The 25223-nt window shown below is 36.4% G+C and overlaps 1 protein-coding gene across 1 annotated transcript in view; it reads right to left on the bottom strand.

Annotated features, from left to right (window-relative positions):
• Positions 1-25223, bottom strand: part of USP32 (ubiquitin specific peptidase 32) — a 202086-nt gene that overhangs the window by 39733 nt on the left and 137130 nt on the right. Inside the window, exons 11-15 of the mRNA XM_060133829.1 lie at positions 23857-23918; positions 7838-7940; positions 3926-4121; positions 2223-2398; positions 1442-1582 (exon numbers count right to left, since the gene is read on the bottom strand). Coding sequence (XP_059989812.1) covers positions 1442-1582; positions 2223-2398; positions 3926-4121; positions 7838-7940; positions 23857-23918 — 678 coding nt within the window. The remainder of the gene's footprint in view (positions 1-1441; positions 1583-2222; positions 2399-3925; positions 4122-7837; positions 7941-23856; positions 23919-25223) is intronic.

Here is a 25223-nt window from a genome sequence, read left to right as displayed (position 1 = left end):
GCCTGTGCTCTAGAGCCCATGAGCTACAACTACTGGGCCCACGCCCTGCAACTACTGAAGCCCGCGTCCCTAGAGCCCGTGCTCTGCAACAAGAGAAGCCACTGCAATGAGAAGCCTGCGCACCACAAAGAAGAGTAGCTCCTGCTCGCCGCAACTAAAGAAAGCCCACGTCCAGCAACGAAGACCCAACGCAGCCATAAATAAACAAACAAATAAATAAATAAATTTATTTTTTTTAAAAAAAGAAGAATATTAGAGCAGGAAAGTCCCACCGGAAATTAAGTGATTAACTCAAGGACTATCCCACTTCCCAATAAATAAAGAATATAATATGTATGTAAATGTATCTATGTATATTCATATTTATATGTATCTACCTAGGAGTTCTGTTGACAAATACAGTAGAAATCTTTTGGAGCCAACAAACACAAACCCTAAATTCCTGATTGTGATTTAAACATAATTTTTAATAAACATAATTATTAATAACTCAAAATCATTATCAAAATTAAGAGTACGGACATATAGCAGACTTTTACTCTTTTTGGACATGACCTAAGTTACTATATCTTATTCATGGAAATCCTTTCTGGTATAAAAGCGTTCTTGGACATTATACAGGGAGAGTGTTTCTTGATACAGTAAAAGAGTCTTCTTATAAAGTATTTTACTGCGTCAGTAATGTGAAGAGTATTCAGGGCAATGAGTACTGCTGTTTCCTGTATAAGCAGAACAAATAATGTTGAACAGTTAACTCACTAATATTTTGATATTACACACTCCAAGCCCTTTAAATTACTGTAGAGCATTTTACTTATGCTCTAAATGACTCATTCTAGTAATGGCAACAATCAGAATTCACTAGCTTTGAATTCTTTTTATTATATGTTGTGATCTTTTATATGTTCCTCCTTCAAAAAGACAAACCACAAAAATCCACCAACAGCTACAAGATGAATCCAATCCCTAAGTGGATGCCTGTGTGGTTAATGGGAGTAACAGTTTTAGAAGTAACCTCTGTACCACTTCCTCTACATTCACTGAACTTTTTGGCACTGGCTCTCAGACTTCTGCTCCAGTCTGAGTTCTGCATTATCTTAATGGCTATGTTTATGTGGATGACTTATTTAATAGACTAGCCTCATAATTCCTTGACTCTATTTAGTCTAGTGACTATTTCCTCCACTCCATATAAGTCACCCACTCCCAAAGGAACATCATTGTATGGTTGGTACCTAATGTAGTGCTCAATAAATGTATGAGTAAATGAATGAATGAATATGAAAGAACCTAAAATTCATTCAGCTAATTTGAACAGGTACTGAATACTCTGCTACCATGGGTAAGAACTAATTTGTGGATAGTGAGGTTCACATAAAAAATTAATAGAAGACCCCATCTATAATTGCTCCTTATATAAGGCAATATTGGCTATACTTACAGGTCTAGGTAAGGCCAGGTTTGCTCCATACCAATGATAAAGTGCTCTCCATACAGGTTCTGGAACCATTTCATAATCTCTTCCATGAATCAGCTGTGGGGTTCGTTTTAATCGTCCTCCTTCTAGTGTTAATGAAGTAGCCTTAGAAAGAATGGAATGTAAATGTTGATTTTTTTTTTTTTTTTGGCTGCACCTTGCAGCTTTCAGGATCTTAGTTCCCAGACCAGGGATGGAACCCGGGCCCACGGCAGTGAAAGTGTGCAGTCCTAACCACTGGACTGTCAGGGAATTCCCCCAAATTTTGATTTTTAAAATTGCAGTCTCTTGTGTTTTAACAAAACCTAGACACAGGAGAATAAATGCATCACTACTCAGTTTCATGTCACTAGAAAAAAATGAATTTTCTAAAAGATTTTTATTTTGAACTTTCAAAATAAACTAAGAAATGAAACTCAAGGCAAATCATTTGAAAAAAGTCACTGGAACATTTGGGAATAATAAAAGTTTTCACAGACTTCTTTCCAACAGTAAAAAATATTATTTTGAAAAAAAAAATTCACATACACGTGAAACTACATTTTTACAGTAGCTGTCCTAAGTAAGAAAAACATTTCTAAGGATCACTAAACTGCTTCTACACAAGTACTAAGTCATGAAATATTCTCACAGAAACATTTCCATCTACAACAGGTTAATAAAATGAATCACAGACATTTTCTATGTGCTAAAATCCGTAGAATGAAATTTATTAGCAACTTGAAAGAGATGTCAAATTACTTACCTTTACTGGTTCTTGAGTTACTAGTGGCTGGTTATCAATAGCCCCTGGTTTCTGAGGATTGAGGTGCAACAAAATATTCCCACTGGTTCCTAGTAAACACTGGTTGTTATTGTCAGAAGTGTTATGTTGTCGAGCAAAGCACATATCTGCCCCTGGTGTGGCAGAATACAGAAAGCCTGTAAGGAAAAAGAAGATGGAATCTCTTTATTTTATTATACATAAATAGGCTTGAATATACAAACTCAATGTCCATGTATTAGGTTAATGCTATTATTCTGTGGTCAGGTCAGTACAGGGTTAGATTCTGATGAATTCTGTAGAAGATAGGAATTAGAGAGGTATTCCTTTCTGGACAATACCTAGTATAACACTAGGTAGAATAAAAGCTTTGAAAATTGTTACCAAATGAACGTTTGGCTAGACTCCTAGAATATCTAATAATTCACGAGAATTATATGTCCTCTTCCTTTCCTCTGATAGGAAAGGAAGAAATACAGTCAAGTAGCTGGGCTCTCACATATCTTCCCTTAATTCTTCTCTTCCACCTGCAAAGGTTCTTGATAGATAATGGTGATAACAAGTCTCTAAACCAAAGGGAAGGAGCTAAAACAAGAACCCCAACAGAGAGTGCTGGGACAGAAGAAACTGTTCCCTAATAAATCTATTTGAAAGGAAGGCATGCATGTCACAATAGAAAAATACACACAGGAAAATGACTGATGATAACTTAGAGTTGTGAACCCCAGTGGTATCTTAAGGTATTTCAACTCTCAACCACATATTAATCTCAGGTAAACCTTCTAGCCATCATTTACTTTGAAACTTGTATCTGTGGTATGGCTCAGCATGTGTATAGCACAGATTATACAGAGTGAGCATATATCAAAAAGGATCTTAGGGAGGGTCAAGAAACAATCTTAGTGTGAAAGCTGATCAGAGAGAGCACTTCTAGGACTGCTAAGTGATCTCTGTAACGTCAGATGGTGAAAAAGAAGCAGTAGATTCTACAAAGAGTTTTGTAGAGAAAATGCTAACTCTGTCCAATTTGCCTTCTCCCTCCACAGAAAAGGAGAAAAAAAACTCAAAGATGAAACAACAACAGAATAAGGTTGAGAGTTCTGCCACTGTATCAGCAGAATAATAGGGATCAACTAAATTCATTTGGGCCAAAATACACCAAAGCATCTTCCCCATAAGTGTAGAACCACTAAGTTTTATGTAGGTATCAACAATGGAAGGGGATTATGGGGAACATTATGAAGTCTTTCTAAATATTTTAACAAAATAACTCCCAAATTCCATCCTGAAATGTCTGTAGAATCTGATATGAGGGTGCATTTAATCCAATGAATGTATGCTTATGGTTAGAGAGAGTTCTGGAGATAAAAATTTAGATTTTATTATGTCTTCTCAAATTTAAATTTATTGACAAAATGATTTAATAACGATATGGAAAGATTGACTTAATCAATGAAAACTGTGAAAATATTTTCAAATTGAGAGATTAATGAGGTAGAATATAGAAGAGCTCCTCTTTGTAAAGATACTAATACATTCAAGAATCTATTAATTGACCATTTCATTCGAAACTTATTTCTGTGAATGGAAACCTGATGCCCCATATCCTACCAAGCACACTCTCTGAGTGTACCCCTTTAAGAAATGACCCTGCCTAAACCTCTTGGAAAACAAACTATGCTTACCACTGCCAGCAGTTTCCGAGGCTTCAGATGCAGTAGAAATGTTGTCTGAAAATTTCTCTTCTGTGGTGTTCACATAACTGGGGCTGCCTCCTCCGATTCTATCTTCACTCTGCTCTATAGGATGTACTGCTGTTCCAAATAAATATTTTCCTCCATTCAGAACAGATGACGGCTCAATTGCAACAGGGCTGGCATCCTAAAAATTATGAAGTCAGAAATTAAGAGGTAAAATTTAATAATCTGCCAATTATGCAGCCTTCAAAAATGAATCCGCAAATGGTCTATTGTTTCTAATCTTCCTGTGGTTGGCTACAGCCACTTAAAAACATTTTGATGGATAACTAAATTTTAATTTCTTCAAAGGGGAATAGTGTATATAAATAAAATTGGTAAGGCAGAATGGGAACAGACTGCAAGGGACTCTGTGCCACATAAAATAATTTAGACTTTATTCTGTTGAAAGTTGGAAATCATGGAAGGCTTTTATTGATACTAAAAAATTAAATAATATTTATTCTTTTTACTATTAAAGATTACATTGTTATTATAGAAAATATGGAAAAATATGAAGAAAATAAATATCACAAGTACTCAGATGCCATCATTTATTTTTTGTGACTGAAAACATATACATATATGTAAAAAATAAATGTGGAGAATACAGTTACAATTAAGGGCAGGGCACTGACTTCCCAGCTCTGTGACCTTTTACAATAAGTAAACTTATAAGCCTCAGCTCCTTCATGGGTAAAAACTAGGATAATATTAGTACTAATATCTACCTCAGAGTTTTATGCCTGGCATTTAGTAAATGTGAACTATCATTCTGGTTGTTGTTAGATATCACATTTTAAATACAGCATATTGCTAATTTTTCTTTCCCTTAACATTATATTGATAGGATTTTTCTGTGAGAGGCTTTTAAATAGGGGAATAGCATAACCCAATTTTTGCTTTAAAAATAACTCTAGTGTGTAGAAAGGATTTGAGGCAGAAACTGAAAATTGAGACACAAATTAGAAGACTTCTATAATAATTCAGGCAAGAGATGATGAGGCACTAAACCATAAAAAGCTAGATCCATAAGTAAGGAGATAGAGAGAAGAGCATGGATTTAGGAGATAAAAAAAAACTTGACAACTAATTGTGTATGAAAGAGGGGCACAGATAATTCCAAGGTCGGACATGAGGTGCTGGCTTAGATGACTGGATGGGAGTTGACACCTTCATAAGATAAGGTGTATTGGTGACTGGAATCGTTTTGGGAATAACCTTATTTTGGGATATTCTGGTTTGAGATATGTGGACATTGAGTCTAGTGCTCAGGACAGAGAAAGAGACTAGATATAAAAATGTGAAGCTCTGGGAGGGAGGGAGACGCAAGAGGGAAGAGATATGGGAACATATGTATATGTATAACTGATTCACTTTGTTATAAAGCAGAAACTAACACACCATTGTAAAGCAATTATACCCCAATAAAGATGTTAAAAAAAAAAAAAAGAGATTCCAGGAAAAAAAAAAATGTGAAGCTCAACAGACTTCTGGAAGGACAAGAAAATGGTGTATGTAGAATAAGGAGAGTACAGCATTTACAGGATAGGTAGCAGAAGAATCTGGGAAGGACACTGAGTCTGAATGACCAGAGAAAAATGAGGAGATGCAGAGTACCAGAAGCAGAGGCCGCTAGCATAGAACTATTCTCTACTAAGTTTACTTGTGGAAAAAAAACAAAAAAAAAAGAGAGAGAGCTAAGAATTGAGGAGAAGGTGGAGGGAAGGTGCTATGAGAATGTATATCTGTGAGTGTTTTAAAAAGATCAGGATAGGGCTTCCCTGGTGGCGCAGTGGTTGAGAATCTGCCTGCCAATGCGGGGGACACGGGTTTGAGCCCTGGTCTGGGAGGATCCCACATGCCACGGAACAACTAGGCCCGGGAGCCACAATTACTGAGCCTGCGCGTCTGGAGCCTGTGCTCCGCAACAAGAGAGGCCGCGATAGTGAGAGGCCCGTGCACCGTGATGAAGAATGGCCCCCATTTGCCGCAACTAGAGAAAGCCCTCGCGCAGAAACGAAGACCCAACACAGCCATAAATAAATAAATAAATAAATTTTAAAAAAAAGATCAGGATATTTTTAAGTGAGAGGTAAAGAGAAAGATTAACGGCGCTAACCAGTAGAACAAGATCCCACAGGCATCTGAGAATGATAGACAGTAGCATGGGTAAAGGATCTTAAGTGGCATTCAATAAATAATGACATAAATTTTAGTAGATGAAACTGATCAATGGCTGTGGGTCTTGAAGGCACAGCTTATAAAGTAACTAGTTGAAACCCAAGAAAAACATCAAATTTAAAAGACAAACTCCAAGTCACAGCATAGCAACAGCATAATGGATGCTTTAGATTCTTTTAATGAAATTACAGCATCCCTAATTTTAGCCATAACAAGGAGACATTGTGTCAATATTTTATTAGATTTTTTTCCCTCTTTGATCTGTAAGGCAGGGGAATATTATCAATTTGTAAATCCTTCAGAAGCCAGCTCTGAAGAAATTCCAGTGCCTTTAATCAAGAGTGGCAATAAGAATGAGAATGAAACCTAGATTTCTTTCTACATACCAATTAACTTTATTGGACTAAAAAATTTTTAATAGCCTTATTGTTAAAACTTCAAATAGTTCAGAAGCACACAGATTCACATTCTTTATTACAGATCCAAGTGTTAGCATCTTCTATTAATTATTAACTTTCTTAAAATATGGGAAAGGTACCAGATTATTTTGGGTATTAAATAACCCTAGTTCACAATGAAAAAATTATTCCCTATTCAATTCTCTTTCAATCCTCTGATTACTTCAAGGACAGGGTCTCAGTTTGGTACTAATGTGCTAATCTAATGCTTGATCTGCTAATCTAATACTTGACAATTTCTATTTTTGACAGAGAACAGGTCTCAGTATCAGTCTTCAAAAGACAACACTACTTGGCTAGACTTTAATAATATATTTTATTTTCATTGATTTTATTTTGATCCTCTATTTCTGGAATGTGACACTGATTTTCTATTTAAGATAGTGATATAAAGTTTCCTTTTAAAATAAAATATATTTATGTAAAAATGATAAAGTTATTTATATAAACATACTAAGAAAATAATAGTATGGGAACTATATGGTAAAAAAATGGTGACCATAGTACACAAATGATAAAAACTGGGAGTCTACATTAAGTATGGATTTGGGGCCATCAATATTTTAAATTCAACTATCCACCAAAGAAGTCAAAATTGTATATGGACAATGGAACAACAGAATCACACTGACCTATGGCCTGTGAAGTAGGCCTGAGTAGTTAGTTTATATTATTAATATGTTTGGACTTCAGTTTGTAGACTTCATAGCAATTTATTAAAGATAATATTGATCTTCTCACAGCTTTTCTGATATTGAGTCCCTACCAACAAAATATATTCCATTTAAGTCAGATTTCAAAAGAAAATTTTCAGTAAACAAAAATGACTTATTTAAATTAATTCAAACTTTTTCTTCAATTATGCTTTCTGATTTATTTGGTCTGGAGTGGAGCATAGGCATTTCTTTTTTTTTTTTTAAGCTTTCTATGTGATTTTGCTATGCAACCACTGCCCAAGTGAGGATTATAGTCTCCTACTTTTGTTTTCATAATGTGCTCCAAATGCTGAGTAGAGTAACTAATTCCTTAATGAATCTATTACTTGCTCTGGAACTTGCTTTTTAGAAAAGCAAGTTGGTAGCATCATATAGGTATTCATTTCTTTCCCCTTCAAATCTTTATCAAGGTTGGAGCATTTTATTACTGGCCACTAGTCACACAAAGTCTGATGGAGTTAATAATCCTATGAAAAATGTAGATAAACAGGAATCTTACTCACATATTTGACATATTCTTTCCACTGCTGCCACCACTGCATGCAGATGATAAACCAATTGTGTCCGGGTTGCAGACCATACCTGCTCTCTCGTTCTAACCATCCTCTGTACATACAAAAGAAATTCAGTACAACAAATGGTGTATAAAACATATGACCATGCCCCTACAAATTATCATTAGAAATTTTTCAAAGGAAAAACATGAAACAGATATACTAGGGAGATGGCCACATTTTAAATTAGTGAAACACTGATAAGCCAATTTCTGGAGTCATAACACCACTATTAAGCCTCCAACTGATGTTTCAAATACAGCTTAAATGAGGAATAATTTAGTAACATACTAGTTACCTGAATTAAGTAAAGAACTCAATGATTTTGGTAAACTTACAGTCATGTGCGAACATCACCACAATCCAATTTTAGAACATTTCAGATACCCCCAAAAGATACTTTATGCCTATTTTTAGTCATTTTTTAGTCAAATTACTGCCCTCAGCCACAAGATACCACTAGTCTATTTTCTATCTCTTATAAATTTCCTTTTTATGAACATTTTGCAGTTTTTAAATGGGCAAGGAACTTAAATAAATGGAATGTTATCACATTGTCTTTTATATCTGGCCTCTTTTACTTAGCATGTTTCTGAGGTTCATCTATGTTGGAGTACATATCACTAGTTTGTGCTTTTTTATTACTGAATAATATTCCATAGGTATATTATTATATATACACATATATACACCATATTTTGTTTATCTATCTAACACCTGATAATTTGAAACTGGCCAGCTGTTTTCCAAAGTGGCTGCACCATTTAACATCCCCATCAGTTACTGTATGAGGGTTCTAGTTGCTCCACATTCTCACCAACACTTGTTATTGTCTGTCTTTTCTATCACAAATGTCCTAATGGGTGTGAAGTGGTGTCACACTGTGATTTTATTTTTAAGATTAATTTATTATTTATTTATTTTTATTGTAGTATAATTGCTTTACAATGTGTTAGTTTCTGCTGTACAATGAAGTGAATCAGCTATATGCATATCTATATCCCCTCCCTCTTGGACCTCCCTCCCATGCTCCCATCCCACCCATCTAGGTCATCACAGAGCACAGAGCTGAGCTCCCTGTGCTATACAGCAGGTTCCCACTAGCTATCTATTTTACATATGGTAGTGTATTTATGTCAAACTTCATCTCCCAGTTGGTCCCACCCTCCCCCCTTCCCCTGCTGTGTCCACATGTCCATTCTCTATGTCTATGTCTCTATTCCTGCCCTGCAAATAGGTTCATCTACCATTTTTCTAGATTCCACATATATACATGAATATATGACATTTGTTTTTCTCTTTCTAGCTTACTTCACTCTGTATGACAGCCTATAGGTCCAGCCACATCTCTACAAATGACCCAATTTCATCCCTTTTTCTGGCTGAGTAATATTCCATTGCATATATGTACCACATCTTCTTTATCCATTCATCTGTCATTGGTTGTTTCCATGTCCTGGCTACTGTAAACAGTGCTACAATGAACATTGTGGTACATGTGTCCTTTTGAATTATGGCTTTCTCAGGATATATGCCCAGTAGTGGGATTGCTGGGTCATATGGTAGCTCTATTTTTAGTTTTTTAAGGGACCTCCATACTGTTCTCCATAGTGGCTGAATCAATTTACATTCCCACCAACAGTGCAAAAGGGTTCCCTTTTTTCCACACCCTCTCCAGCATTTATTGTTTTGATGATGGCCATTCTGACCAGTGTGAAGTGATACCTCACTGTAGTTTTGATGTGCATTTCTCTAATAATTAGTGATGTTGAGAATCTTTTCGTGTGCCTCTTCATCTGTATGTCTTCTTTGGTAAAATGTCTATTTAGGTCTTCTGCCCATTTTTTAATAGGGTTGTTTGTTTTTTGGATATTGAGCTCCATGAGCTGTTTGTATATTTTGGAGATTAATCCTTTGTTTATTGCTTCATTTGCAAATATTTTCTCCCATTCTGAGGGTTGTCTTTTCGTCTTGTTTATGGTTTCCTTTATTTATTTTTGGCTGCATCAGGTCTTAGTTATAGCACGTGGGATCTTTGTTGCAGTGCTCGGGCTTCTCTCTAGTTGTGGCCTGTGGGTTTTCTCTTCTCTAGTTGTGGCATGCAGGCTCTAAGGTGCATGGGCTCTGTAGTTGTGGTGAGTGGGCTCTGTAGTTGTGGCATGTGGGCTTAGTTGCCCCATGGCATGTGGGATCTTCGTTCCCTGACCAGGGATCGAACTCACGTCCTCTGCATTGTAAGGCTGATTCTTTACCACTGGACCACCAGGGAAGTCCCCACACCGTGATTTTTAAGACACTATTCTTATTGAGGAGAAATTCATATAACATAAGATGGTTGTTTGTTGCACATTTTAAATGTACTAAATGCCACTGAATTGTATACTTAACAATCGTTTTTTTTTAAACATCTTTATTGGAGTATAATTGCTTTACAATTGTGTGTTAGTTTCTACTGTGTAACAAAGTGAATCAGCTATACATATACATTTATCCCCATTTCTCCTCCCTCTTGCGTCTCCCTCCTACCCTCCCTATCCCACCCCTCTAGGTGGACACAAAGCACCGAGCTGATCTCCCTGTGACATTTGGCTGCTTCCCACTAGCTATCTATTTTACATTTGGTAGTGTACATATGTCCATGCCACTCTCTCACTTCATCACAGCTTACCCTTCCCTCTCCCCATGTCCTCAAGTCCATTCTCTACATTTGTGTCTTTATTCCTGTCCTGCCCCTAGGTTCCTCAGAACCATTTTTTTTGGTTTAGATCCATATATATGTGTTAGCATACGGTATTTGTTTTTCTCTTTCTGACTCACTTCACTCTGTATGACAGTCTCTAGGTCCATCCACCTCATTACAAATAACTCAATTTAATTTCTTTTTATGGCTGAGTAATATTCCATTGTATACGTGTGCCACATCTTCTTTATCCATTCATCTGTCAATGGACACTTAGGTTGCTTCCATGTCCTGGCTATTGTAAATAGTGCTGCAATGAACATTGTGGTACATGACTTTTTTTTTTTTTTTTTTTGCGGTACGCGGGCCTCTCACTGTTGTGGCCTCTCCTGTTGCAGAGCACAGGCTCTGGACGGGCAGGCTCAGTGGCCATGGCTCACGGGCCCAGCCGCTCCGCGGCATGTGGGATCTTCCCGGACTGGGGCACGAACCCGTGTCCCTTGCGTCGGCAGGCGGACTCTCAACCACTGTGCCACCAGGGAAGCCCCATGACTCTTTTTGAATTATGGTTTTCTTAAGGTATATGCCCAGTAGTGGGATTGCTAGGTCATATGGTAGTTCTATTTTTAGTTTTTTAAGGAACCTCCATACTGTTCTCCATAGTGGCTGTATCAATTTACATTCCCACCAACAGTGCTACAATTGTTAATTTTATGCTATGTGAACTTCTCCAAAACATTTTCATACATCCCAACTAAGCAGTTATTTTCTATTACCCTCTTCCCCCAGCCCTTGACAATCACCAATCTGCTTTCTGTACCAATAGGTTACCTATTCTGGATATTTCATATATTTCATATAAATCAGGGGGCCCCAACCCCCAGGCCGTGGACCAGTATTGGTCCATGGCCTGTTAGGAACCGGCCACACAGCAGGAGGTGAGTGGCGGGTAAGCGAGCAATGCTTCATCTGCCGCTCCCCATCGCTCGCATTACCGTCTGAACCATCATTCACATTACTGCCTGAAGCACTCTCCCCCCACCCCACCCCCTGAGTCTGTGCAAAAATTGTCTTCCACGAAACCAGCCCCTGGTGCCGAAAAGGTTGGGGACCACGGATATAAATGGAATCATATAATATGTGACCTATTGTGTCTGGCTTCTTCATTTGTGAGGTTCATCCATGATGTAGCATGTATGAGTACATCATTCCTTTTTATGGCTAATATTTCATGGCATAGATATACATTTTATTTATTCATTCATCTACTGGTTGATATTTGGGCTGTTTCCACCTTATGGCTATTGTGAATAGTGCTGATATAAACATTTGGCTACAAGTATTTGAGTGTCTATTTTCAATTGTTTTAGGTATATACCTAGAAGTGGAATTGCTCGATTATGTGGTAATTCCACATTGAAGAAGTATCAACTTATCTTCTAAAGCAGCTACACCATTTTACAATTCTACCAGTGATGCAATGAGGATCCCAAATTCTCCACATCATCAAAAAATTTATTTTCCATTTTAAAAATTAAAAATACCCTAGTAGGTGCAAAGTGGAATTTCATGTGGTTTTGAACTGCAAAATTTCCTTAATGACTAATGTTTTTGAGCATCTTTTCAACTGCTGGATAACCACTTGTATATCAACTCTGACGAAATGTGTATTCAAGTCCCTTGCCCATTTTAAAATTGAGTTATCTTTTGGTTGGTGTGCTGTAGGAGTTCTTTAAATATTCTACTTACTTGACCCTTGTCAGATCTATGATTTACAAATATTATGTCTCATTCTGTAGGCTTTCTTTTCACTTTCTTGACAATGCCCTTTGATGAACAGTTTTTTAATTTTGATGAAGCCAAATTTATCCATTTTTTTTCTTTGGTTGCTTATGCTTTGGGGGTCATGTGTAAGAATTAATTTCAAAATCGAAATCATTCTTGGAGAAATATTTTTGCAGGATATAGAATTCTTGTTTTTTCTTTCAGCACTTTAAATCTTATTGAGGATCCATTGTATGTGATAAGTAGCTTCTCTCTTGCTGCTTTCAAAATTCTGTCCCTGGCTTCTGACAACTTGATGATAATGTGTCTTCATGTGGATCTCTTAGAGTTTAACCCTGCAGTTCAATGAGCTTTTTGAATGTTTAGGTTCTTGTCTTTTATCAAATTTGGTAAGTTTTTTCTTCAAGTATTCTGTCACTTCCTCTCCTCTCCTTCTGGGATTCCCATCACGTGAATGCTTGCTGCTATTTCACAGGTCTCCTAGGCTCTGTTCATCTTCCTTCATTCTTTTTCCTTTCTACCCCTCAGTCTGGGATAGTTCAATTGAACTACCTTTAAATTTGCTGATTCTTTCTTCTATCTACTCAAATCTGGTGGTGAACCTCTCTACTGAATTTTTCATTTTGCTTATTGTACTTTTCAGCTCCAGAATTTGTGCTTCGTTCCTTTTTATACTTTCTCTTTACTGATATTATCTGTTTGTCCATATATCATTCTCCTCGTTATTTTAACCTCTTTGTTCATGGTTTCCAGCAGCTTTCTGAACATATTTAAGATAGTTGATTAAAATCTTTGTCTACAAAGTCCAATGTCTGTGCTCCCTTAGAGACAGTTTCTGTTAATTTCTTTTATGAATGTGCAATGGACTTTCTTGTTTTGCTGCATGGTTCATAATTTTTGTTGAAAACTAGACCTTTTGAATATTATAATGTGGCAACTCTGGAAATCTGATCCTCCCCCCGCCCCTGCTGGTTTTTGTTGCTTGCTATAGTGTTTGTTCAGTGACATTCCTAAACTATTTTTTGTAAAGTCTGTTATATGTTGTCTCTGAAGTCTCTCTTCACTTCACTTGTGTTCAGCTAGTGTTTTGATAGAGATTTCCTTGAATGGCAGGAGCGAGGGGAGAGGGAGAGAAAAGGAATAGTAGGGGGAAAAAAAAGAGGGAGGAGGAGAGGAAGAATAGGGAGGAGGGGATGGAGGAGGGCAGGGTGAGGAGAGGAAGAAGATGAGGAGGAAACAAAAACCACTCCTGTCTTTACAGAATAGCTCTGTGCTGGGGAATTCTTCAATGCTTATCCAGGCTCTTTACAGCTGCCTTAGCCTTCATTTTATACATGCCCTCAGTCTAGAGATTAGCCAGAGGTGAAAACATAGGGGTATTCTCAGGTCTATTCTGAGCATGCATCTTGCCACAAGTATGTGCAAGGCTTTCTAAATTTGCTAGTATACATAAGTGTGCTTTCAAATGCTCTAATTTTCCAAGGAAACTCTCTCCAGCTTCTCCTCCTAGACTTTTGGCACTCTGTTGTACAGCTCAACTATAATCTTTTGCCCCAGGTGGTTACGGTTTGTTCATTTGCTTTACAATATTTTTGAGGAATGCCCACTGCTTTTCCAGCCTGGTTAAGTTCTCAGTTAGGCATACCAGAGATGAACTCCTTGTGTCAGTTCTTCAAATAAACCCAGACAGGTTAGAACAAACACACACAAATCTTTGTGAACATGGTGTGCTCTGTTCCATGTGAAACCAAGCACAGGTGCCTAAACCAGGAACATGGGTTGCCATCTTCAAGACTGACAATGAACCAGATAAGGGCAAATATAATTGCCAGAGTTTTCCTATTGCTTTTTCAGTTGGCCTTTTTTTAAAATCCAGCATTTGTTTAGTTGCTATAAACCTTCAACTCTTTTTGAGAGTTCTAACAAAGTTTGTTTTGACAGTTTTTCCTTTATTTTTCACTGTTTCTGTGGAGAGACAGGCTCTTGGAACTATACCAGTTTCACTGAGTCACTGCTATCATTGTGCTTTTAATTTGCCTTCCCTGAAAATGCATGGGTGTACTAGACATTCATTCATATATATTTAGTGAAATGCCTATTCAAGCCTTTTGCATATTTTACTTGGATTTAAAAATGTTGTAACACTCACTTATATAACCTGGAAACAAGTCCTTTACTGAATAAATGATATGCAAATATTTTCTCCCAGTCTCTGTGTTAATGGTGTCTCTTGAAACTTGAAAGTTTTTAATTTGACTATGTCCAATTTATCAAAACAAATTCATTTATGGATTGTGCTTTTGGTGTTATATCTAAGAAATCCTTGGCAATACCAATCACAAAGACTTTCTATTGTTTTTCTCCAGAAGTGTTATAGTTTTAGTTTTTATGTTTAGGTCTATGGGATCCATTTGGACTACATTGTTTTTGCATGGTATAGGTAAGGATCTAAATCTTTTCAAGGTGGATATCCAACTATTCCCACACAATCTGTTGAAAAGACAACCCTTTCTCCATTACATTTTGTTGGCAAATTTGTAGGAAATTAATTGACCAAATATATAAAGGTTTATTTCTAAACTGTCAGTTCAGCTTGATTGACCTGTGTGTCTGTCCATGTGCCAGTACCACACTACCTTGATTAATGCAGCCTTATAGTAAGTTTGAATTCAGGAAGTTCAGGAAGTTCTCCAAATTGTTTAGGCTAATCTGATTTCTTTGTGTTTCTATATGAAAATTAGGAATATCTTGTCAGTTTTTACAAAAAAGCTAGGATTTTGATTGGTATTGTGTTGAATCTATAAATCAGTTTGGAAGAATTATCTTGACAGTACTGAGTTTTCAAACACATGAACACGGAAAGTCTCTTCATTTACAAAGATTTTAATTTCCCTCAGCCTGGCTTTGTAGTTAGTTTTCAGTGCACAAGTCTCACACTTCTTTTGTTAAATTTGTTTCCTAGGATTTTATTTATTTTGATTCTATTGAGAAAGGAACTAGAGTCTTAATTTTAACTTTACTTTCAAATTATTCAGTGTTAGTAAATAGCAATTCAATTGATTTTTTATATTGGTTTTGTATCCTACAACCTTGTTGAACTAATTATTAATTCTAATAGATTTTCCGTGAATTCTTTAAGAGTTAGAATCTATGTCTGCAAATAGAAACGGTTTTACTTCTTCCTTTATAATCTGGATGACTTTAAAAAATTTATTTATTTAATCTTACCTGATTTCACTGGCTAGAACCTCTAATACAAAGGTGATAGATGTGGTGAGAGCAAGCATCCTTGCCTTTGTCCTGATCTTATGGGAAGTCTTCAGTGTTCCAACCATTAGATATATCAGTTGTAGGTTTTTCCAGAAATCTTTATCAGGTTAACAAATTTCCATTCCCCAAAGGTTTCTTTGAATGTGCATAGTTGTGTTCCAATAAAACTTTGTTTGTGTACCCTGAGATTAGAGTTTCATTTAATTGTAAAGTGTCCCAAATTATTAATCCCCATTTGATGGTTTTCAAACATTTAAAAATGTAAAGTAACATTTTTAGCTTGCAGGCTGTATAAAAATCAGGTAGCATTCCCAAGTTAGCCAAAGGGCCAGAGTATGAAAACCCATGGCCTAGAATACAGTCTGTCCTAGACTGTATTCCATGTGCACTTGAATATGTATTCTGCTGTTTGCTGGGTAGACTGTTCTGTTACTGGGTGCATATATATTTACAATTGTTATATCTTCCTGATGAACTGAAACTTTTATCATTATAAAATGTCTGTCTGTAGTAACATTTTTTTGCATAAAAGCCATTTTAATTGTAATATCAGTATAGCCACTCCAGCTCTCTTATGATTACTATCTGCATGGTTGCATATTTTTCATCCTTTTATTTTCAATCTATTTGTGTCTTTAAATCTCAAGTACAAATCATCCACAATTTATGATGGGGTTATGGCACGATAAACTCATCATAAGTTGAAAATATCTTAAGTTGAAAATGTATTTAATACACATAATCTGCTGAACATCATAGATTGATTAGTTTCGGCTACCTTAAACGTGCTCAGAACACTTATATTAGCTTACAGTTGAGCAAAATCATCTAACACAAAACCCATTTTATAATTCAGTGTTGAATATCTCATGCAATTTATTGAATATTATACTGGAAGTGAAAAACACAATGGTTGCATTAGTATAGAATGGTTGTAAGTGTACTGGTTGCTTACCCTTGTGATTAAGTGGCGGACTGGAAGCTGCAGCTCACTGCTGTTGCCCAGCATTACAAGAGAGTATTGTACCACATATCAGTAGCTCAGAAAAAGATCAAAATTCAAAATATGGTTTCTACTAAACATGTTATTGCTTTTGAACCATGATAAAGTCAAAAAATCATAACTCAGGGACTGTCTGTAGTTGGATTTAAAAAGATTCAGTCTATCTTTAGCTTTTGATTAGAGCGTTTAATTCATTATTATTTAAGGTAATTATTGGTTTGGATTTATGCCTACTATTTAGTTATTTGTTTTCTATTTATTTCAATTTTTTTTTTTTTTTTTGCGGTACGTGGGTCTCTCACTGTTGTGGCCTCTCCCGTTGCGGAGCACAGGCTCCGGACGCGCAGGCTCAGCGGCCATGGCTCACGGGCCCAGCCGCTCCGCAGCATGTGGGATCTTCCCGGACCGGGGCACGAACCCGTGTTCCCTGCATCGGCAGGCAGACTCTGAACCACTGCGCCACCAGGGAAGCCCTCAAGTATTTTTATTTGTTCCTCTATTCCTCCTTTACTTCCTTTTTTGCATTAAATAGATATTTTCTAGTATATCACTTTAATTTTTTTTAAGAAACCATATTTTGGGATTATTTTCTTAGTTGCTGCTCTAGAGTTACAATATGGATCTTAACATATTCTACTTCAGATTAACTCTAAATTATTGCAGTGAAATATAGAAACCTTACTCAAATATAGCTCTGCCTCCTACTCTTTTTGTATTATTATTGTCACACATTTTCTGTTACAAAAACAATTTTTAAATCACTATCTCATTAATTTTAAATTAGTAAAAAGAAACAGAAAATATATATTTATACTGTCTTTTATTAACTATGTAATTACGTTTACTGGTGCTCTATATTTCTTTGTGTGGAGTCAAATTACCAAGTGTCTGGTGTCATTTCCTTTCAGCCTGAAGACGTTTCTTTAGCATTTATCTTAGGACATGTTTACTAGCAACAAATTCAGTATTTATATTTACCTTCATTTCTGAAAGATAGTTCTGCTGGATAAAGAATTCTGGATTGACAGTTTTTCCCCTTTCAGCATTTTATTTTATTTTTATTTATTTTTTATTATTTTTATTTTTTGTGGTACGCAGGCCTCTCACCGTTGTGGCCTCTCCCGTTGCAGAGCACAGGCTCCGGGTGCGCAGGCTCAGCGGCCATGGCTTACGGGCCTAGCCGCTCCACGGCATGTGGGATCTTCCTGGACCGGGGCGCGAACCCGTGTCCCCTGGATTGGCAGGCGGACTCTCAACCACTGCGCCACCAGGGAAGCCCCCTTTCAGCATTTTAAATGCCATCCCACTGGCTACTGACCTCCATCTTTTAAGAACGTCAGCTGTTGACTTGGGGTTGCTGTCTACAAAAGAAGTCATTCTTCTCTTCCTGCTTTGAAGATCTTCTCTTTGCCTATAGCTTTGAACAGTTTGACCATGTGTCTAGATATGAATCTCTTTATGTTTCACTTACTTGCAGTTCACTGGAATTCTTGAATTACTGATTTTCAACACATTTTGGAAGGTTCAGCCACTAATTTGTCAAATATTTTTCTCTGCTCTTTTCTCTCTCCCTCCTTTCCTTCTGGAACTTTCATTACGTTTATGTTGGTATACTTATTTCTGGCATTCCATATGTCTCTGAAGTGCTGTTCACTTTTATTTATTCTTTTGTTTCTGTTCTTCATATTCGAAAAATCTATTGGTTTATATTATATTTTGCTGGTTATTTCTCTGTCGGTTCAAATCTGCTGTGAATTTTTGTTTCACTTACTGTACTTTTCAACTCCGGAATTTCTATTGGCTTCTCTTTTAAAATTTCTGTCTCTTTACTGATATTTTGTATTTAAGCAGTCATTGTCATGATACTTTAATTCTTTAAACAAAGCTTACTTTAGTTCTTTGAAAACACTTACATTCAAATACTGCTTTGAAGTCTGCGTACTAAGTCTAACATCAGTGGCCACCTCAGAGACAGTTTCTATCAACTAGTTTTCCCTCCGTATACGGGTCATATTTTCCTATTCTGTTGAATGTCTTGTAATTTTTTGTTATCAAAAATCAGACATATTTGATAATATATTTCAGCAACTCTGGATTCTGACCGCCCCCCCGTGTGTTCTTCCTTGTGACTTCCAGAACTAATTCTGTAGAGTCTGTCTCTTCTGCAAGTATAAGGCTGCTCAGTTTTATTATTATTTTTAAATATTTATTTATTTATTTTATTTTTGGCTGCATTGGGTATTAGTTGTGGCATGCAGGATCTTCGTTTAGGCATGTGGGATCCTCCGCTGTGGCACACGGGCTGCTCCGTGTTGCAGCATGTGGGCTTCTCTCTAGCTGTGGCGCATGGGCTCCAGAACGCATGGACTCTCTAGTTGTGGTGCCTGGGCTCTCTAATTGTGGCCCGTGTGCTCAGTAGTTGTGGCACGCGGGCTTAGTTGCCCCACGACATGTGGGATCTTAGTTCCCCGACCAGGGATCAAACCCACGTCCCCTGCATTGGAAGGCAGACTTAACCACTGGACCACCAGGGAAGTCCCAGTTTTATTATTATTTCTTATATTTATTTTTAAGCCTGGATTTCTTGGGAAGAGCATAACTTACTTGCCAGCCAATGACTGGTGAGAGGCTGTGCTTAAACATCTGGAGCCACTTGCACCTTTTCTCTGATGGATCTGTGTTCACCATTTGAGAAACACATGCAAAGTTCAGAAAGGTTACAAACCTTCTCTGTGCAAGGGAAGGCTTTTACTTTCTGCATGTGCAAGGATTCCCATTAAACCAGGAATGAATAGACATCTAAGGCTCGCTTTGGTGTCTTCTGAGATTGCATGTAGTCTTGTATATACTAGCAGCCTTCCAAATCATTTAGAATATGGGGAAGTTTACTCACTATGGTTATCTTGTTCTCTGGATGTCTTTGTTAAAATTTTGACTGGGCTGTCCGTCTGCTGCTTCCCTTAACCAGTACCTCAACCCCAAGCTAGCGATGTTCCCTGATTGTTTGCCACCATGTAATCTCTACTGTTTTTTACAATATTTTTATAAGATTGTTTATATTATTTTCTTTTTTTGCTTTCATTTTTTAATTGAAGTATAGTCAATTTACAATGTTGTGTTAGTTTTAGATGTACAGCAAAGTGATTCAGATATATATATATACACATATATATATATATATACCTTTCAGATTCTTTTCCATCATAGATTATTACAAGATATCAAATATAGTTCCCTATACAGCAGGCCCTTGTTGTTTATCTATTTTATATACAGTAGTGTGTATATGTTAATCCCAAACTTCTAATTCCACCCCCCACCCCCATTTTTTTTTTACAATTCTCTTGGCCAGGCACTCAGCCCTGCTCTACTGCAAATCAAGTCAGCCCTCTCTGGCCTGCCCTGGTAAAACTATCATGCAGATCTGTTGGATGGGAGGGCATGGGAACAGTCTCAGGTAGAAATACTACAGAATCCCATTATTCTTACCAAGGTTTAGTAGTTTTTCTTGAATAAATGCTTCTCAATTTGTTGAATAACTCTGTTCAGTTTTCAGAGTCCTGAAATGGTTGGCTGACAATTTTGCCCAGTTGCTTTTCGGGGAGAGAATTTGCTGAGATCTTCACTCAGCCATTGCAGAAATCATGATACTGATTTTTAAATTAATTAATTAATTAATTTTTTTTTTACTGTTTTGGGTCTTCATTGCTGCGTGTGGGCTTTCTCTGGTTGCAGCGAGCGGGGGCTGCTCTTTGTTGCAGTGCGGTACGGAGGCTTCTCATTACGGTGGCTTCTCTTGTTGCAGAGCAGGGGCTCTAAGCACGTAGGCTCAGTAGTTGTGGCACATGGGTTCTAGAGCACAGGCTCAGTAGTTGTGGCACATGGGCTTAGCTGCTCTGCAGCATGTGGGATCTTCCCAGACCAGGGATTGAACCTGTGTCCCCTGCATTGGCAAGCGGATTCTTAACCACTGCACCACCAGGGAAGTCCATGATACTGATCTTTAAAAAAAGTACTGATTCTTTAAGTTAGCGACAAATATTTCTTTCTTTTTTTTTTTGAGACAAATATTTCTTTCACTTCATTGCCTATGTAACAACCTGACTCATCCTTTATTTATTTTAAAATATTTATTTATTTATTATTTATTTTAGCTGTGCTGGGTCTTAGTTGCAGCACGTGGGATCTTTAGTTGTAGCAGGCAGACTTCGTAGCTGCGGCATGCGGCTCTTAGTTGTGGCATGCGAACTCTTTAGTTGTGGCATGCGTGCAGGATCTATGTCCCCAATCAGGGATTGAATCCGGGCCTCTTGCATTGGGAGTGTGGAGTCCTACCCACTGGACCACCAAGGAAGTTCCTCATCCTTTACTTTTTATTAAAAAAAAATTTTTTTTTGAAGATCTAGTTCAGTTTATTCAATGATTCATGAATCAGGTAGCATCCCGTCTAGCAACTAGAGGTGTGATTCCCTGACTCATCCATCAAAAACCATCACAGTAAAATGAATTTTTGACGTGAAAAATGGAGGCAAAATAAAACAAAACTCAGAAATCCAAATGAAATAAAAAATTTGGAACCTAGGATTTAAAATTCAGATTTATTGAAAAATACAGAAAGCAGTAGTGTTTTTAATGAAAAAAGTCCTAGACTTGATTCTGCTACCTCCATGTAATTTTAGGTAAGTTCCTCAACTTTTGTGAATCTCAGTTTTCTCTTTTACAAAATGGGATGATGAAATTAATTTCATGCAGTTATTCTGAGGACTAGATGAAATAACCCAAGTGGAAGTATTTTGCAAAGGACAAAGTTTTATAAAAATATAAGATTATCTCAACATTATATTTTTAAATAGGGTTGCTATGAACATTTGCAAAATAATTAAGCCAAGAAATATATATACAGTTTACACAGCATTCTTAATATCTATGCTAAGTCATAATGACTTAAGAAGATATTAGTATAATATGAAATTATATTGCAGTGCTGTCAGAAAAAAAAGCTACTGCAGCTACATAAAAGCCTTTTAGTATTTCCTTACACTATCTCATTTGTACACTTCAATGTATTCTTAATTTTTATTTTACGAGAGTTAAACATTAGAGAAAATCAAGCAACACTGTCAACATCTGTAAACTGTAAATAAGAAGAAGTCTTCTGAGTATGAAAATTAAAAAGACTACACAAGACTACAGTTTTTATGAAAACAACATTTTAAAAAAATGGATTTTGCCTAACCTTCTTTAAGAACTATTTTTAAAAATCCATTTTAAAAACAAAATATATTTACTACTTCAACTAACCTAAATCTCAATTGGCACTGCCTATTTAAATGTGACTATGTAATCTTGTTCTCTGGTGTTCCCAACAACTGTTTCAGTAAAATCTCTTTTATCCATTAGTCCAAAGCCAAAAGAAACTACTAAAAAAGTAGTTATACACACTACTTTAGGAAAAAGTCAAGTGACAAACTATATGTTGAGACTTTATTCTAAAAGCAAAGTTTAGTAGAGATTCAGTCATATTTCTAAAACTTTCTATATAAACATGTAGTATAATAGTAATCCTAAAGCAATGAAAGATACTTAAGGTATTAAAAATTGAATTATAACTATAAAAATATACAGGCTCATTAACCCAGGTATATGACTTCAATAATTCTGCCTAAGTAAATCCCTAATCAAAGGCTTATAGACTTTATTACTAAATTGTTCCAATATACTTATGTTAAAGAAAAATAGAGATAAAATTAGGGGATGAATAGGACCTATTAGCCAATCATTTAAATTATAAGAGGATTTTATTGATAAATACAAGTGTCATTTTATATTATCTGCAGTGGAAATGTAAGCAGAAAGTAAAACTATATTTCAGAATACTCTCATTTTTGTAAAAAATTTACAAATTCCATCAGAGGTATATACGTATGTGCATATGTGATAGAGTGTCAATAGTGCAACCATCAACAAAATGAAAAGGCAGCCTATAAAATGGGAGCAAATATTTGCAAACCACATATTTGATAAGGGGTTAATATCCAAAATATACAAAGAACTCATATAATTCACTAGCAAAAAACCAAAACAATCCAATTAAAAAAATGGGCAAAGAAAAAAAAAATGGGCAACGGACCTGAATAGATATTTTTCTAAAGAAAACATACTAATGGCCAATGGCTACATGAAAAGGTGCTCAACATCACTAAAAATGAGGGAAATACAAATCAAAACCACAATGAGATATCATCTCACATCTTTTAAGATGGCTATTATAAAAAAGATAAGAGATAACAAATGCTGGCAAGGATGTAGAGAAAAGAAACCCTTGTACATTGTTGGTGGGAATGTAAACTGATACAGCCATCACGGAAAACAGTGTGGAGGTTTCTCAGGAAATTAAAAATGGAACTACCATATGATCCAGCAATCCCACTCCCGGGTATATATCCAAAGGAAACGAAATCATTATCTTGAGGAGACAGCTCTATTCCCAAGTTCATTGCAGTATTATTCACACTAGCCAAGGCATGGAAACAATCTTAAGTGTCCCAAAATGGATGAATGGATAAAGAAAATGTGGTGTTTTTATATATATAAAATGGAATTTTATTCAGCCTTAAAAGAGAAGGAAATCATGTCATTTACAAAAACATGGATGAAGCTGGAGGGCATTAAACTAGGTGAAATAAGCCAGACAGAGAAAGACAAATACTGCATGATATAAAAAAAAAAAAAGTCAAATTCAGAAACTGAAGAGGAAAGTGGCTGCCAGGGGCTGGGAGAAACAGAGGTCGGTAAAAAGGTACAAATTTCCATTATAAGATATATAAGGTCTTCAAATCCAATGTGATATAGTTGATAACAATCTATTATATAAATGAAACCTGCTAAGACAGCAGAACTTAAATGTTCTCACCCCCACCCCCAAAAGGTAAATAAATATGTGAGCTGATGATGATGGTGTGTTAATTAACTCAATGGGTGGAATCCTTTCATAATGTATACAATATATCAAGTCACCACATTGTACACTTTAAATATCTTAACCCAATCCCTTGGTTAGGAAGTTAGTTTAACAAAAAATTTCATTATGTAACTGTTTTGGAGAAACAAAGTGCTATTGTAATGATAACGTTAAAATGGGACATGCTGTTACTCAGTAACAATATATTTCAGGTGTCAGAAATTTCAACTATATAATGAAAAATGTACAGATTGAAACTACAAACTTACCTAATAATTTGTCCTTCCTCTTCTGGAGTAGCTGGTCTTAACCCCAGAACTATGTGACATACCTAGAGATAAAAGTGGTAAATTAAACTTCTTTGGTGCCAATGACTGGACTATAGACTATTTCACATTCTCTGTATGAGATCCATATTCTAGATGGGAATTTAAATCAGCAATAGCTTTCAATTGATGAATTATCAATGATCCACTTAAGCAAATCTGAACTTTAAACTTAAATTTTCTGTTCTGTTGTTTCTTTTTAAACAAACCATTGCAATGGAAGGCAATTTCCAAATCTCTGCGTGATAAAAAAGAGACAGAGAGAGAGAGAGAGACAGAGACAGAGACAGAGAAAGGAAGAAAGGAAGAAAAGGAGAAAGAAAGGAAGAAACTACTTTTCAGAATATTTCATTAACACTATATATCTTAATTATCTCACATAGAGAATATTACTTCCTTTCCTGAAATCTGAAGAGTATACCATGGCACCTGGGCAGAGAGGTGAAGGGGAGATGAAAAGGACACAGAAAATGAAGGATAATGGTGGCATTTCAATTTGAACAACTCTAAGAAAAACATTATTGCCACTAGTGCTCAATATGCTTTTTTTTTTTTTTTTTTTTTGTGGTACGCGGGCCTCTCACTGTTGTGGCCTCTCCCATTGCGGAGCACAGGCTCTGGACGCGCAGGCTCAGCAGCCATGGCTCATGGGCCCAGCCGTTCCGCGGAATGTGGGATCTTCCCAGACCAGGGCACGAACCCGTGTCCCCTGCAACGGCAGGCGGACTCTCAACCACTGCGCCACCAGGGAAGCCCTAAATATGCTTTTTAAGGCTCATTTTCTCCTCAACTTATTTGCCTTCTCTAAATATCATCACAAAAGATATGATTTTTCCCCCAACATTTAACATGAAAATTTTCAAAAATACAGAAAAGTTGAAAGAATTTTACACTGAACACCTCATTCCCATCACCTAAGTCTAACATTAACATTTTTATTATACTTAATCTATTCATCCCTCAATTCATCATCTTAATTTTTACATGCATTTCAAAGTAAATTATAGCTATTAGTACAGCTCCCTGTAAATACATCAGCATGCCTGTTTATAGTTTTGTTTACATTTTGAGGTACAATTAACAGTACACAAATTAGGTTTATAAGATTCAGGCATGTATCAGTAGTTCATTCTTTTTTATTGCTGAGTAACAGTCCACTGTTTGACAATACCATTTTATCCATTCTCCTACTGATGCATACTTGGGCTTTGGGTTTTGTTTTTTTTTTAAATTTATTTTTGGCTGCGTTGTGTCTTCGTTGCTGCGTGCGGGCTTTCTCTAGTTGTGGTGAGCGCGGGCTACTCTTGGTT

This window comes from Lagenorhynchus albirostris, chromosome 20 (assembly GCF_949774975.1).
Source record: "Lagenorhynchus albirostris chromosome 20, mLagAlb1.1, whole genome shotgun sequence".
NCBI lineage: Eukaryota > Metazoa > Chordata > Mammalia > Artiodactyla > Delphinidae > Lagenorhynchus > Lagenorhynchus albirostris.
This window is presented reverse-complemented; position numbering and strand designations above follow the sequence as displayed.